At 42.0% G+C, this 16,569-nt stretch overlaps 1 protein-coding gene across 3 annotated transcripts in view; it reads right to left on the bottom strand.

Moving 5' to 3' along the window:
* The window catches only part of ADCY8 (adenylate cyclase 8), a gene marked incomplete at both ends in the record, with an annotated part of 223,421 nt that overhangs the window by 98,541 nt on the left and 108,311 nt on the right, over positions 1–16,569 (bottom strand). For all 3 annotated transcript variants that reach the window (XM_080799944.1, XM_080799945.1, XM_080799946.1), the window contains 2 exons: positions 2,514–2,784; positions 9,314–9,472. In XM_080799944.1, coding sequence (XP_080656070.1) covers positions 2,514–2,784; positions 9,314–9,472 — 430 coding nt within the window. The remainder of the gene's footprint in view (positions 1–2,513; positions 2,785–9,313; positions 9,473–16,569) is intronic.

The following is a 16,569-nucleotide window of genomic DNA, read 5'->3' as shown; positions in this document are numbered from 1 at the left end:
GACTTCATCTCTAAAGTGTCTTTTTCCTCTGTATCCCCTTCTATTTTATTCCTAGCAGTACTTGGCATATAATAGATGCTCAATTAATCTTTATCAAATGAATGACTGAATACATGCTAATGTAACTATCTGAACATCTGTTGTCTGCACAGCACAGATTAGGGCTCAGCATACTGAAGTCATTAACACCATTTCTAAGCACACATTACGAATTAATAGACATCAAAACATCTGGCCAATTTAGCTGGAAACCACCCGCCCCCAGTGAAGCATTAGTGTGTTTTATCTGTGTTATGTAAACACTCAGATGGTCTGGGCTGTCTGTGGAAGTGACTGGGGGTCTAGCAGAGTATGGGTTCAGCCAAACCACTGCTGATCTCTTCCAGATGCACGTCTTATCTCTGAATCACACACCCAATTCACTGACTTCTAGAGCTAAGCCTAAGTACAAACTCTGAGAGCTTGTGGGCATTTCCATTGATTCAGTCATTTCCACTTGGTACTTTGTGAATATCAATACAATTCACTGGCTTGTAGGTCTGATGGCATCAAAATGAATTGATATTATGCACACTGAATATGGCACAGATGGGTTATATCCAGGCAGAACTCAGGCATCACAAGAAATGCATGGTATGGTTAAACACCGAGTTAATAACCTTTGACTGATAATGACATGTCATCCCAACTATTTCATGACACCAGCAAATATCTTTAGAAAATCCTCAAAGATAATATTTCCACTCTTCCTATCCAATTTTGCCAGATGGCTCAATCATGAAATAAAACCAAGCATCTTTACCTTTTTCTTTTTGGTGCTCAAAAATTAGTGGCGAGGTTAGGTACAACTGAGATGAGAAAAATTAGGAGCTTTCCTAATTTCTGCAATCAGCTTAAATAGGAATTTTTTTCAAATGGAAAGAGCAAAAAGGAAAAATAGAAACACTAAAACCAAGAATTTGCAGTTACTGAGGTATCCGGTATGAGGCACACATCTCCTCTCAATAACCAGCATTCAGGCTTGAGCTACAACAAGCAGAGGGAGCAGGGAGGACACTGTTGGCTGGTCATGCATCCACTGCCGCAAGTGCACAAGACCGGTACATCAAACTGTACCACGCATACCAATCAAAGGATGGAAAGAAGTAGACACTGAACTTAGTGATGACTTGCATGGACATATAATTTGGGGGCAAATTAAACACTCACAAAAGACAAGTGAAGACCTAAAGGTAAGACTCTTACAAGGCATGTGGGCTTAGCTGGACCTACACCCTTCCCCACTGGAATCTGATTCATGGATTGTTCATAGCTTCTTCACACAGAACTGGAAAGAAACAGGTTAACTTGGTTTTGGGGCACCCCACATCCATCTTTCAAATGCAGAAGAAAGAGGGAAAGCTTTCTACCATTTTAACTTGCTCCATTTTAAATGCTTTTAAGCAGATAGGTTTGTCTTATCTGCAAGTTGATGAGAAAAATGTAGGTCCATGGATGAGGACAATTAACCCATTTATGCCCTCATAAAGCTGCGGACACTCTTTACACTGCTTTCAGCTTTTGCTTGGCTCAGGAGACTGTCAGAGATTATTTGACAGTCTTATATATTGGCTTCTGTTTCTTTAAAAAGGTGTGGTGGAGTTACACCATGAATTTGCATGAATTTGACTATCTGTACTTAGCGTAAAGGACTAAAAGTAAACTCTTAGGTGAGCAGGTGATTTTGCCCCTGCTCTGGACAAGCACGCTGGAGACAAGAGCATCTCTGAATCCCTCTGGTTTTCTCCCTGATCAACCTCACCTCTCCAGCGCATCTTGGAGTCTGAGCATCTCACTGGATTTAGTGTGATTTTGGGATTTGGAAAAAAAAATTTAAATAATTTGATTATTGATGATTTATACCTATGTATTGACTCTGTAGCCCTATCCTTCATTTAAGATGCAAATCCACACTAAATAGGAATAGAACTATGTTTGTGGGGGCTTTGAAATTGCTGGGTCCTTCTAAAGCGCTTACACTCACCCTTGATCTCACTTGGTGATGCTTTTATATTCCCAGATCAACAGTGCCCTCCTGATTTTAAATTTCAGAGGGTAACTCAGAACTCCTGGCCTGCCAGCTCCCTAAGAAATGGTTCTCATGGACTTGGTCTTCTACTTTTGTTCCTTATTTAATCATGTCAGGTTCTCCAACATGAGAATTTTGTGGGGCGGGGGTGGGGCGGAGATTATAATCCACCTTCACATGATGTTTATTTTCAGCTAGATTTAAGAGAGAGAGAGAGGGAATAGAAAGAAGGGGGGGTGCTGAGAACCCTTTGATATTTCTTGCATTTCCTGAGAATGCATACATAGGTTAATTCTGTCCTGAAGAGAGATGTTTAATCATTTGCAATTACGGTGCTCAGCAGAGAAAAGGTTAAAGATGGATCGGTTTTCTCTGAGGCCTCTGGGCTGGGGGTGCACTGGAGCATGCATTCTTGGCTAACCAGAAGAAGGAAGCCGGGACTTACGTTCTGTTTCCCCACTATGTTATCAAAGGGCAGTTCGGGGCTCCAGGATCCTTCTGTGAATGTCGCCCCACTGTTTCTCCTGTCTGAGGAGCTCACCGATTCCTTGACAATGTCTTCCGGCAATGACAGCAGACTCTCCTCAGGCTGCTTAATCAAGTAGGTTTCTATATTATGCTTTCTCAAGAATTCGTTTCTCTCTTTACCATGACCCTCTTCCACATTATAGTCACCGTTGAGGCAGTCCAGCGTGGCTTTGGAAATGTGAATCCTCCTGTGTGCACAAAGCATAGGTCATTATACATTCCCGAGGTGGCCTGCAAAGGCCATTGCTGTTTGTCATCCTGTGCAAAACCAACAGCAGGGCTACACATGGGTACTGTGAAGACAATACTGTCAAGGACAATATGCACTCCCCTGAAAAAGCAGACAGAATGAAAGAAAACAGAAGTACAGATGTAAATCAATGAGCAGCACATCACTGACTTCACCCCGAGGGACACTGCAGCCTCTGATAAAATCCAGCCTTGCTGGGCCATACCGAAGCACCTCTTTGGGCTTTTCCTGTGACTCTCTGCCTGATCCCAGCAACCTTCAAGAATTGGTGATTTTTCGGTGTTGTTGATTGGATTGCAAAAACAAGCTCCATAAATGTTTCTGAACCCAAACGCAATTATTGTACAAGTCACCATGCAATCATAGCAGTTCTCTTAGCATTTCAGGACTTTTCTCATCATTTTCATTTTCATATATTTGTGCCTGGATTCTTCAACTTTTCTATAATCTTCTTAAAAACAAAGGCAGATCTTACGAGTTCAGGTTTTATGCAAGGAGGGTCCTTTGGGAAAATTATTCTAAGATGTAATTTCTTCTAGAAGATATATATGGCAAAGAGAAGGGAACAGAGCTGTGAACACAGGTAGGCAGGTGGCTGCCTAAGCTCACTCACAGGGTAAGTGACTCATTCCTGCATCATCATTGCATCACAGCTCATGATCCAAGTTTTCTCATTGTTGTTTTTGTTTTAGCAAAACAATAGATGACATCAAGAGCCTTAAGGATCAGACTTGAATTGTGGAAACTTCACATGGTAAATCCTTTGGGGAAGAGTTTTTCTGTCCTCTTAACTGTCTAACTCAATCAGACTATTTATTGTGCTGTATTGTGGTCTGGGTAGATTAGTATGATGATGATGAGCATGGGCTGTTTAGCCAGATTGCTTGGATTGAAATCCTACCATTACCACTTGCTAGCTGAGAGATCTTAGGCAAGCTACTTAAACTTTCAGTAAGACTGTTTTCTCACCATAAATGTGGGAAAATAAAAGTACCTATCTCTTAGGATCATTGTATTCCAAAGTTGATTTGTGTAAAGTAGTCAAGATTATGTTAGTGTGCATGGTACACTGAACATACTATAAAAGAACATGCTTAAATGATTAGGAATATTCACAGAAATGCCACTGTGATATTACTGTTGTCTATTCCATGCCTCCTCAAGGCTTATAGGATACAGCCCGAGCCCTGGAGAAGGCCTCTCTACTCTGGGCTCTACCACTTCAAAGCTCATTCTCTGATGCTCTTCCCTTCCTATAAACTATGTTTTCTCCAGCTAATCAAGTAATTGGCATTTCTTTAACGTCAAGGTACAATTTCATGCCTATTAAACTCAGAACAAGCCATGCTCTCTGCCTAGAATGCTCACCCCACATTTTCTACAGGACATTCTCCGACTCCCCAATTCAGCTCAAAGTCATTTCCCTTAGGCTGAGTTTATTGCTCCTCTGAATGAATGGATGGATGAATAAGGGAGATGCTTCATATTTTGCTTGGCTTTTGTAATCATAGAGGAAGTATATCCAAGGAAACAATAAAATTTTTTAAAAGGAGCATTTCCAAATGCATTTTACTTTTTAGTACTATCTCTATCTCCCTATTACCCTTTTTACCCATCCTGCTAAGCTCCTGCTTACAGAGAATAACTCACTGCAAAGGACACAGAAAAAATTTGTAAAATGCATTTTTGTAAAAAATGCATTTCTGGCCATTTAACATGCATTCTCTATGTTTTCAAAACAAGTATCATCATACATAGTCATTGATTTCAAAGGCAAGGCAAGATATTAAAAATAAAGACATGCGAAACATGTTTTGAGCTTCCTTGAGACATGTGAGAAATGTGTGTAAGTGCAAATTATTCTGTGATGAATTTTGTTAACACCTGGGAACTCAGTCATGTTAACCTAAGGAAGTAGAAAAGTCATTGACCTTCATGAAATGGATGCTCCAGTCTTCTTTCTCAGATCAAGTTTAGAGCTGGGGGCTAGAAAGTTGTCTTTTTCTCCCAGGCAAAACAATACTCTTGGAAGGGTTTTCTTAAGTCCGATGGCTGATTTTCTCTTAAAGTAATTAAGTTAAATACCAATCTCATTTGATATTTTATCTGGATTCTACATTTTATTATTCTGCTGTCAGTGCTCAGGGAGACTAATATTTGCATATACTAAATCAATATTATGTTTTCCGCAGTGGAAGACATCCTCACTTTTATTTATTGCTGATTGTTCTGCTGAAGTTCTAATCAATATACACTTAAATGTTTTGATAGGAACCGGGCTTCAGATGTTCATTTTCATCTTTACTAGTGCCTTGAGCTTGGGAGTGAAGCATGTGCAGTTGACAGTGTGGTAATTACATTTCCCCCTAAAGAAATGAATCCGTCCTCAGACAATATTCTTATATATGGAATGTCAGGTCAACATCTTCTGGTAATTTCAAATGCCAGTATATAATAATAACTGTTATGATAGGAAATAGGATGTAACAATTGGGTGACACTTATTTTGCATAAATGTTATTTTTTAGCCAAAGGTATTACTAGATAGTTTGGTTCTGTGGATCATCTCATATAATTTCCATTCTTCCCAACAACTCTCAGGGATAGGCATTTCTTCACCTCCTTTTGCAGATGGTGAGATTGACCCAGAGATAATGAGTAAATAACTGGCCTGGGGTTCTATCAGTGGCAGATGATGGTACAGGATTGAGACAAGGACTTGCATTTTCAGAGTCTTCTCAAGACCCTACAGCTGTATCATATGGCCACCATGACAGCCACGACCGTAGTGACTATGTCCTGTGCACAGGACAAGGGACTTTATATGCATTATCTCACTTAACAAAAGCTCGGGAACAGTGGTCCTCAAAGTGTGGTACCAAGGCCAACAGCATCAATATCACCTGCGACCTTATAAGGAAGGCCTATTCTGAGATCCTCTCCAGACATATGGATCAGAAACCCTGAGGGTGAGGCCCAATTACCTATGGTTTCACAAGCCCTCGGGTGATTCAGATGCATGCCAAAATTTGAGAATCTCTGATTGTTTGGGGACACGTGGCTAGGGAAAGGATTTTCATCTAATTCTGCATGACCTCAGGGTCGAGGTACTAACCTTGCATATGCCATAGTGGCATAGTGGTCAGTACCTCTCTCTTCTGTTCTAGGCATCGTGCTAGCCCCAGGAACACAGTGAGGTCCCGGAGAGTCAAAATAGGAAGATAGCCATGAGCAAGCTGGATACATTAGAGAGTATAGTGAATTAACAGCGATGCACAGTGAGGCACTTACAAGCTGTTTTTTTTTTGGGGGGGGGTCAATTTTTTTTAATTAAAGTTTTTATTTATTTTCAGCGTAACAGTATTCATTGTTTTTTCACCACACCCAGTGCTCCATGCAATCTGTGCCCTCCCTAATACCCACCACCTGGTTCCCCCAACCTCCCACCCCCCGCCCCTTCAAAGCCCTCAGGTTGTTTTTCAGAGTCCATAGTCTCTCATGGTTCACCTCCCCTTCCAATTTCCCTCAACTCCCTTCTCCTCTCCATCTACCCTTGTCCTCTATATTATTTGTTATGCTCCACAAGTAAGTGAAACCATATGATACTTGACTCTCTCTGTTTGACTTATTTCACTCAGCATAATCTCTTCCAGTCCCGTCCATGTTGCTACAAAAGTTGGGTATTCGTCCTTTCTGATGCAAGCTGTTTTTATGTGACATCTTTAATTTCTTTGAGCTTCAGGTTCCTTACGAACATAAGGAAGCTAAGACGGGTACACCTGCTTCAGTGCTCTTTGCTTTACTGCACTTTGCAGATATTCCATCTTTTCCAGTTGAAGGTCTGGGGTGACCCTCCATTGAAACAATTCATCAGCCTCATTTCTCCAACAGCATCTCCTCAAGTCAGGTCTCTGTGTCACATTTTGGTAATTCTCGCGATATTTCAATCAGTTTCGTCGTGACTGGATTTGTGATGCTGATCTGTGATCACTGATTAGGACTTGCTGAAAGCTCTGATGATGGTTTACATTTTTTAGCAATAAAATATTTTAAAACTAAGGAATGTACTTTTTTTTTAAAGACATAATGGTACTGCACACTAAGAGACTATAGTAGAGTGCAAACATAGCTTTGATAGGCACTAGAAAACCAAAATATTCATTTGACTCATTTTATTCAATATTAGCTTTATTGTGGTGGCCTGGAACTGAACCCACAATATCTCTAAGGTATGTCTGTATTTACTATGTGGAGTGTCATTAGATCAAATGATGTAACATATTGATGGTAGTTAGCTGACTTGTGAGTGTGTGGCAGGTACCCAATACAGGTTTGGAATTGGGAGCTAATTCTTACTGAAAGGGAAAGTAAACTGGGTTTATTCCTACATGCCTTGATGGACAGGAAGAGGAAGTAGACATTTGAAAAGTAAATAAAACCCAGCTATTTCAGGGTGCCTGGGTGGCTCAGTGGGTTAAAGCCTCTGCCTTCGGCTCAGGTCATGATCTCAGGGTCCTGGGATCGAGCCCCACATCAGGCTCTCTGCTCAGCAGGGAGCCTGCTTCCCCCTCTCTCTCTGCCTGCCTCTCTGCCTACTTGTGATCTCTCTCCCTCTGTCAAATAAATACATAAAATCTTTAAAAAAAAACCCAGCTATTTTAAACCATGGAGAATTTGGAGACGTGTCTTGGCTTACTGCATTTCTGCACAGAGGCACGTCCTAGGCCTCAGCAGACCTAAGTAATGTACATAAGACTGAATACTTTGTAAGTACTATCTTCTTGGAAGCCAAGTTTTTGAGGTCAGTAGCATTCTCAGCTCAATTTTACAGTGAAGAAACCAGGCAAGGGATTCAGAAACTTACCCTAGCCTCTATCACTGGTAAGTAGTAATTCCACCATTCAAATACCTCATCAGATTTAAACTCAGTCATTCTTGTATTCCTTGGTGTGGTGGAGGACATTAAGTACACTGGCCTCCAGAAGTCAAAGCATTATGTCACACACCCTCAAAGCTGTGTTCTTAGGTTTGCAAAGGGAATTTACTGAGCATATGGCAACTCTTCATGCAACAACACATTTAAGACAGAGAACATAGGTGGATTAGGTGTCTGGTTTGTTGGAATATAACAGGCAGTTATTTGTAGGAAAATCCAGAGAATGTAAGGACTTAAGAAACCCAGTGGTGACATGTTAGGCTTATCTTATTCTAAGTCTGCATGGCAAGGCGTGGTGACCATTAAAGACAGTGACGCCTCCTTTAAAAGGATGGCAGTGTGCCTGCGGACATCACTGCATGGTTTACAAAGTGCTTCACACCCACTGCCCAACATAGCCTCAGACAAAATCTCTGAGGTGGACTGTGCCCATTTGGCAGATGGGAAAAACCCTCATGCAGAAGGGGCATAAAATCACAAGGTATGATATCATTATTACCACCTCTCTTTTTGTAGTGAGGAAAGTGAGACTCAGAGAAGTTAAGTATTGACCTCAGGTCATACAGACATCACAACAAAACCCAAGTCTGTGCTAAAATCACATGCAAGGTGCTAAACATGCTTTACATGACTTGCTAAGGTAATAGAGCTTAGTATGGGGCAGAGTGGAAATCCTAGTTTCTCTGATACCACCTTCTACAGTTTATTTCCCAGGATACAATGTTACCTGATATTAAATATAATTAGCAAGGAATGACAGCAGACTCCAGAGAACTCTGTGACTCCATAGGTAGGGTTGGGGATGAGGCATGGGGAAAGGAATATGCATACATGCTCTGTCTGTCTTAGCTTTCTGTCTGCCCCTTGGTCTGTCTATCTACCTATATCATCTATCTACCTTCTATTATTTATCATCTGTTATAGAGAGAGTATATGCAAGAACTCAGTACAACTTACTGGTTCACATGTACCCAAAATCTTATTAGGCCCAGTCTGCATAAGCAGAATCTCACTACAACTTTTAAGGGTTCAGTGAACCCTTCCAGGCCACTGGTACCACTAGAGAGTCTATACTGATTGGTCTTGCCAGCCAAATTCAGAGAGCTGAGTTTTCAAGGTAGGTAAGGTCATACAGAAGGTCAGGAGGTCTCAACCCTGACTGCCCATGAGAATTGCTTTAAGAAGTTATGGACTCTGCATAGATTCTGCTTTATATGAACTGGCACAGGTCTGGACACCATTGGCTTCAAAACATTCCTCTGCTGATTCCAATAGAGGTCAAGTCTGGAAACCAATGTTTTGCAGGGCTGGGTTCTGAATACCTGCCTGCTGTCCCACCATCCTCACTGCCTGTGATGAATTTCACCAGACTTTTGAGGCCAATATTTGTATGATGTTTTAATGTCCTGTATCCTCCCAAACAACTGCTTCTATAGACAGATGCCTCTGAATCCTGCACACAGGAAACCAACCATCACAAAGTGAGCAAATGACAAGGGTTAAACTAGAAGAGGGCTTTGCTTTGACTTACCCGGGGATTCCTCCAGATTCAAGTTTGTTCGCGATGTCCACATCCCAGGACCAGACATCAAACTGCCACTTCCGCAGGCCCAGCACTCCACACAGAACTGAGCCTGAGTGGATTCCAATCCGCATGTCCACATCATGCTTCGTCCTTGACCTCACATACCTGTTGACACAGGAGAATGGAGACACATGCATAAGGCGAGAGTGGGTACTCTTGGCTTTGGTAGCGGTCCCATTCTTCCCAACTCCATAAGTTCAACTCCATCCTGTTTATATGCAACCTCTTCCATGAAGCCTTCTTAGATTTTTCTGGTAATGGGAAAAAAATTTCTTACTCTCCTGAACTCCCCTACTCTTCTATTTGAAATTTTAAGTGCTCTTATCACCCTTCTCCCCAATCCTGCTCATGCTATACAACCTGTCTCAGAGAATGGCATCATTTCTCTCCCCACTAGCGCATAAACCTGGGATCTACTATAGATTCAGCCCTCCATGGTATATACCATTTCCAAGCCAAGTATCTTCATTTTCACTCTGTTTCCTTCTCTCTCCACCAACACTCCAGTTCTGCAGGCCTCAGTCCAGAGTCCCTGCCCTAATCTGAACTTCTTCCAGCTCATGCTCTGCCAATTTATCATAAACACAAATGTGACATAGTTACTCCATCACTCCCTCATTGAAGACTCCTTGCTGACCTCCTACCCGGAGGGCAGTGGACTTGTGGAACAGAGTGCTCGTGTTCCAGGGCTGAATGGGTTCATCCTTGGCATGAAGGAAGAAAATGTTAGACCCTCCCTTTATAGCTCTTTAAAAACCTTTACCTAAATTTGATATATGGGTTCCTCAAATTGACTTCACAGGGTCCATGCCAGATTGTAAGCGGGGAGGAAGTCTCTCGAGGAAAGAAAGGACTTCTACTGTTGGAAGGTTTCTGCAGGCACCCACAACATTTCTTCACTTTCAAGGCAGTTCAAACAATTTTAGTTTGAGTTAAATGATGTCATTTTCATAGAAAGAAATTCAAATGGTAGAATATAATATGGTCAACCCTTGAAACCACACCTGGAACCTCACGCCTTGCCATTAGCTGGGCTTAAAAACATGACCTCCATGCCCTGCCCACCTCCAGCCTTTATTTGAGAGACTAAATGAGTGAATGATTCCATGTACAAAATGGAATCTTTGTCTTCAGTGCTCCTCACAAGTGGGAAGATAACACAAAGTTAGTTAAATAAGGAAGTAAAACTGTAGTGGGTTGAAAATATAAAAATATTGAAATAGACCAGACACTAGGAAGGCAGTCATGAGAGGGTGTTTTTGGCTAAACAAAGAGTTCTTGTCCCTGGTGAAGATTCCATTTTCTGGGCCAATGTTTTAACTTTAACTTTTACATTAAAATTACATAGTATCCTTCATTCTCCAGTGAAGCTGATGGTAGAAGGCATGTGGAAAACCTGAACAAGTCAAGAGGAAGGACAGCCTCCAGCAGTTGAAAGGAGCACTTCAGCTCTGACACAGTCACCCAGTGAGTGTGTGGGGGGAAGGTTGTTGGGAGAGGTCATCTGCGATGTTGGCCGGCTGGGTCAAGTACTACAATACCAAGCACGTGACAGGATTGCACTTTTCTGTATATTTCATGTGGTTTTTTTTTTTTTTTTTTTTTTTTTTTTTGGCCAACAAAATGTGAACAGAAGTGACATGAGTAATTTGCTTCTGGGCAGAAACTTTAAGAGCCTGAGCAATCACACACTCTCCTTTTTCCCCTTCCTTCTATGTTAATTGTCACTCAAGGACACTTGGGAGGAAACTTCAAAACTGGGGTTCTTGAATGAGGATGATGTCTAGTGGTACATTGCCATTCCCCCCAACCCTACCACAGGGACAGAAAATGTGAGTGAAAAATAAATCTTTGCTGTTTTAAGCCACTGAGATTTGGGGGGATGTTTGTTACTTTAGCAGAACCAGGACCATGCTGACTGGTACAATCATCAGTCCCAATCTACCTTCTTCCCATTGCCCCTACAGTGTAGGGCTTAATGTGGACTCTAGCACCAAACTACCTGAATTTTTATCTTGTTCTGCCACTGCCTAGCTGTAAGACCTTGGGCAAATTACTTAGCTTCCATCCATAAAATGGGAATAATAATAGCACTGTTAGGATTCAGTGATTGGATGAATGTAGAGTTGAGAAAGTGTCTGGCACAGGCAAAGGATGACTTGGTTGCTCATCACATATAAGGGAACTGCAGCCCAGAAGCAAAATGAAATAAAACTCGTCACATAGCTGGTAAGTGGGATTCTAGGACCAAAGTGGGGCTGTTGAGTCTTTACCCCCTCACCTCCGTTTCAACATAGGTACCGTCTATGGCATGTGATTCTGGGCAAATGGCTTGGTCTGACCCCGAGTTTCAAGAGCTATAAAATAAAACTCTAGCAGATTGCTTCATTCACGGAGAGTTTGTGAGCCCCAAAGGAGGTAATGGATGTTAAAATGCTCTGCCAACTAATTGTGAGGGACTATTGAACAGCACACTGTGCTCCTGCCATTAGGTAATTAACATGATACAGGGAATGCATTGGAACCTCTTAATGAAAAGGCATTTAGATTTTTTTAAATTTTCTTCTACAAGACAAACATCATAATAAGACAAAATTTCCTTATTGCACTTTTTTCCCCCCTTTCTTTTTGTTATGTCTGGGATTTGATCTAAATGAAAGGTAGGAATAAACAATGTAAAGTAATGAATAATCTGCAGGTACCACTCCTCCTTGGAAAGATGACCCCGTGGTTGCACCGAACTACAAACACACACCATGTGTTTCAAGATCAGCTCTTGAGGGGAGGACCTGTGAATGTCCTTGAAGCTAAAATGAAGGAATTTTGCTCTGCCTTACAAGTCTTGTTCATTTCTGCCAACGCAGAGCCCCAGGGATGCTTTGCTGTGCCTCATCAGCCACAAATAAAGAGAATATGGCTAGAGATCCTTGCATTGTACCCTCTCTCTCCTCCTCACAAACTCTGAGTCTCTGGAAGGCAGGGGTACTTACTATCTTTGATTTCCACTTTCCCAGACTGTAGCACAGCGCTGAGCACATAGGTATAGCCAGTGCTCAAAGGTATTTACTGAATTAATGGACAAGGCTCAAAGGCTTTTTTGCTCTATGGCTCCATGTTGTCCCAGGATGCTTCTGAGAATCCCAGGAAACCACAGGGGTATCTTTGAACCTGCCGCATCTTTCCCCTTCAAATAAGGCAGCTTTGCTCTCATCTGTTTCTCATGGCAGGGTTCCAGCTAAGATTTTTTTAAAGTAAAGAATGCCTTAATTATTATTAGTTTTTGCAGCTGTACGTCAAGCTGGGGACCAAAAACACAACAGTCAACCTGCAAAATAATTGAAGGTGTCATTTTTTTTTTTTCCATTAGCACCATTAAAGAGGAGAGTGCTTGGTATATGGTAAAACATGAAAACCCCAGGAATTTGTCTTTTGATTTCAATGCTTCAAACGGTTCTTTTTTAGCCAATTAATCAATCTGTAGAAGGTGCTGGAGGAATGAAAGGAAGCATAATCTAGTAGCCATCACTGATCTGTTAATCAGAGTCTCTCTATGTTAAATGAATGGATGAATAAAAAGACCAACTTCAGGGGCACCTAGGTGGTTCAGTCAGTTAAGCGTCTGACTCTTGATTTCAGTTCAGATCATGATCTCAGGGTCGTGAGATCGAGCCCCACGTGGGGCTCTCCCCTGAGTGTGGAGCCTGCTTAAGATTCTCTCTCACCTTCTCCCTCTGCCCAAACCCCCTCCACACACACACCCTGTGCTGTCTCTCTCTCTCTTAGAAAAAAAAAAAAAGCAAGAGAGAGAGAGAGAGAGAGAGAGAGACCAGCTTCAGCACTGGAGCAGTTGGTACTGTAGGAGGAAGGATACACAATTCCTCCACTTTGGGGCAGAAACCAGAGTTCCAGTGTTGGCTCTATCCCTTACTATCTGTGGGAGCTAGAACAAACACATATATTAATTCCTCCGTCTCCTCTGCCAGTGGGAATGATATCAGCTCCTCAATGCAAATCACTCTCAAAACCACCGAAGTGCAGAGTGTGCATTGAAGCAGGCCAAGATGTGAAGTTAGGCTTCTCCACTTGCTGACAGTGGCCCTTGGACTGGGTGCATGAGGCCCTAAGTCCTACTCTCTCAGGTACAATGGGAAAGAGAACTGGTCCCTTGCAGAACTGTTAGGATGCTTTATAAACTCATATATACAAAGCACTTAACCTGGTATATACAATCATGCAAAAATAATAACAAGTACTAATTTTTGTCAGTAATAACAAATTTTAACTACACATGTTGCATCGGATAGAAAATTATAAACTGATCACACAAACTTTTCCTGCTTAAACTGTGCCTACATTCTCTCTATTTACAACAAAACCCATTTCATATACCAGGTAGGCAGTTCCTAGGCATACATTGGCTCCAAAAGGACAAACCAATTTATAATTTAATAAAAACTTGGGTCTTCCTTAGCTACCTGGAAGAAACAGTGCCCTTGAACATTCTGGAAAAAAGGAGAGGAGACAGAGTTAGTTATGGAATCATCTACGATCACTGTGTCATGCCTTATCTTTAAAATAACCCTGCATATTATTACCACCTACACCTTTCCCAAATGAAGAAATGGAGTCTCAAATATTTCCTTTCTTTAGGCCACACAGCTACAGGTGAAACAGCTGGAATTTCACCCCAGATGTGTGAGCCTAATCCCAACAAGCCATATTCAGAGGTATATGGACCACTGGGGGCTGATTTGGTTCCACTCTATAGGTCCACGACGGTCTCTACCAATTAATTCCAAAGGCATCAGAATTCTTAAAATGTTCAAAAGCCACCATGGCTTATCCTAGCCTAGAAGTTCAGTTTCACAAAGTCCTTCCTTTTGGTGGCCACAGTGATTCTGAGAGGTAGATAACCATAAGGATTATAAGTTTCCATTTTACAGATGTGGGAATTGAGGCTCCAAGAGAATTCAGGTGAGTCTATTACCTTTTCTTTTCTTTTTTTTAAGATTTTATTTATTTATATGAGAGAGAGTGAGAGAGACAGAGAGAGAGCATGAGAGGGGGCAGGAGCAGAGGGAGAAGCAGACTCCCGCTGAGCAGGGAGCCCAATGCAAGGCTCCATCCCAGGACTCCGGGATCATGACCTGAGCTGAAGGCAGATGCTTAACAGACTGAGCCACTCAGGCACACATTCTATTACTTTTTCTGTGTCAGGCCTTTTATGTTCATGATCTCATTGCATCCTCAGAACTATCCAATGCCACTTGAGTTCATTCACTTGTTCATTCATTCAATAAGCATCTCTTGAAGACCTCTGCAGATATAAGCAGTGAACCAAATGTACAAGTCAGGAAGTCAGTGTCCATATTCACAGAGCTCCATGAGGAGGGTTTACTACACTACACAGTTAAGAAAGCATGAGCAAGAGAGAGGCTAAGTCATCCAGCCAAGGTCATTAAGTCATGGCCCCCATTGGTCCTCACTGTGCCAGGCTCCAAGCTGAGGGCTCTCCAGACACTTACTTGGCTGGGGCCTGCACTCCCTTTAGCATTAGACAGCTGTGTTCTGTGGAAAATAATGTAAAGACACAATGTTGCATTCCTGGTCCAAAACAGTGTGGACCTAGTGAGAGGAGCAATCTGCCCATCCATTTTCCATAACAGAGCTTTACACTCTTCTCTTTTTTTTGGTAAAATAGATTTTTAAAAAAACCGAGGTTGCCCAGATATGTGTGTGTGTGTGTGTGTGTGTGTGTGTGTGTGAGTGGTCCATAAAGCATACTTCTTTAAACTCATACTGTCTTCTTGTGCCATTGAATATTAATGTAAACCATGATTCTTCACGGTTTTCTATTCTCCTATTTTGTAGTATGCCAAAACTTATCTAAATATTTTTGTGCATTTGCACCTTTAGATAGTACAGTGAACTGGCTTAAGGTCTTTCCCTGCCACTGACAAGCTGTATGTCACTGCTCAGAATTTACTTATCCCGTCAAAGCTTCAGGTTCCTTCTCTGAAGAGTGGGATAAGTAATAGTAGTACCCTCACAGGGTTTAGGTGAGATGAATCAGAAACTTTAGTCTAATGGCTGACACAGGGTGAGCCTTCACTTAAAAATAGCTTTATCAACTATTATTACTAGATAGATTCAATTTTCATCATTATAAATAATGTTGCAAAAAAAAAATCCTGTCTAGGGACTGAGGACCACTCTGACTGCTGTATCTTTAAGAGGAGAGGGGACTTTATGGATCTTATTGTGAATGGCATTTCAGAACAACATAAGAAAGGGGGGTCTTCTGGGGACAGGATGAGACAAACAGTGATTTCTGGGGGAGGGAAAAAGGAGGAAAGAAGGAAGGAAAGAAATAAGAAGGGAAGGAGGAAGAGAGAGAGGGAGCAAGGGAAGGAGGGAGGGAGGGAAGGAGGGAGGACATTGAGGAGTGAAGAAACAGAGCAAAAAAGAAGTACAAAAAAGAGAGAGAGAAAGAGCAGGAGACACCAAGAGGGGGCTTGGGCATTCTTGCCTCAAATGAAGGCAGCAGAATCTCCTGTTTCATTCCTTGTCCTGCTGTGTTGCTAGGTTGCTTGGCAGGGCAAGGATTGAGATCTTTGCTCCAATTAACCGTCGGGGACCAGCCTGTCACTGCTTGGCATTCTGGTGTCATTCCATGACTTTTTTACAACTGCACCGAAAAGACCAGGCCTGCAATTTTCATTAAGATTCACCAAGGACGCCTTTTGAGATCATTAATAAAGATCCTGCCTGTAACGGCCCACCTTAACTCCTCTCAGCTATCAAACCTCCCCAGAATAGACCCAAGGCATGTGAAGAGGAGCCACCTGCAGCCACTTCTCAATCTATTTAATGGAACTATTATCTAAGCCGATTTTAATTAATTTAATTTTATGAACAGACATGCATGAGATGGTATTAAATACTACATTAGAAATAAAGTTACACTCAATCACTTTTTTTTTTTTTGCCATTCGTCTAGTTTACATCATGTTTCTAAAATCAAGTATTTTGGGGGTACCTGGGTGGCTCAGTGGGTTAAAGCCTCTGCCTTCGCCTCAGGTCGTGATCCCAGGGTCCTGGGATTGAGCCCTGAATTGGGCTTTCTGCTCAGCAGGGAGCCTGCTTCCCTCCCCCTCTCTCTCTCTCTGCCTGCCTCTCTGCCTACCTGTGATCTCTGTCTG

This window comes from Martes martes, assembly GCF_963455335.1.
Source record: "Martes martes genome assembly, chromosome: 4".
Lineage (NCBI taxonomy): Eukaryota > Metazoa > Chordata > Mammalia > Carnivora > Mustelidae > Martes > Martes martes.
The sequence above is the reverse complement of the archived record's forward strand: the minus strand, read 5'-3'. Positions and strand labels throughout refer to the sequence as shown.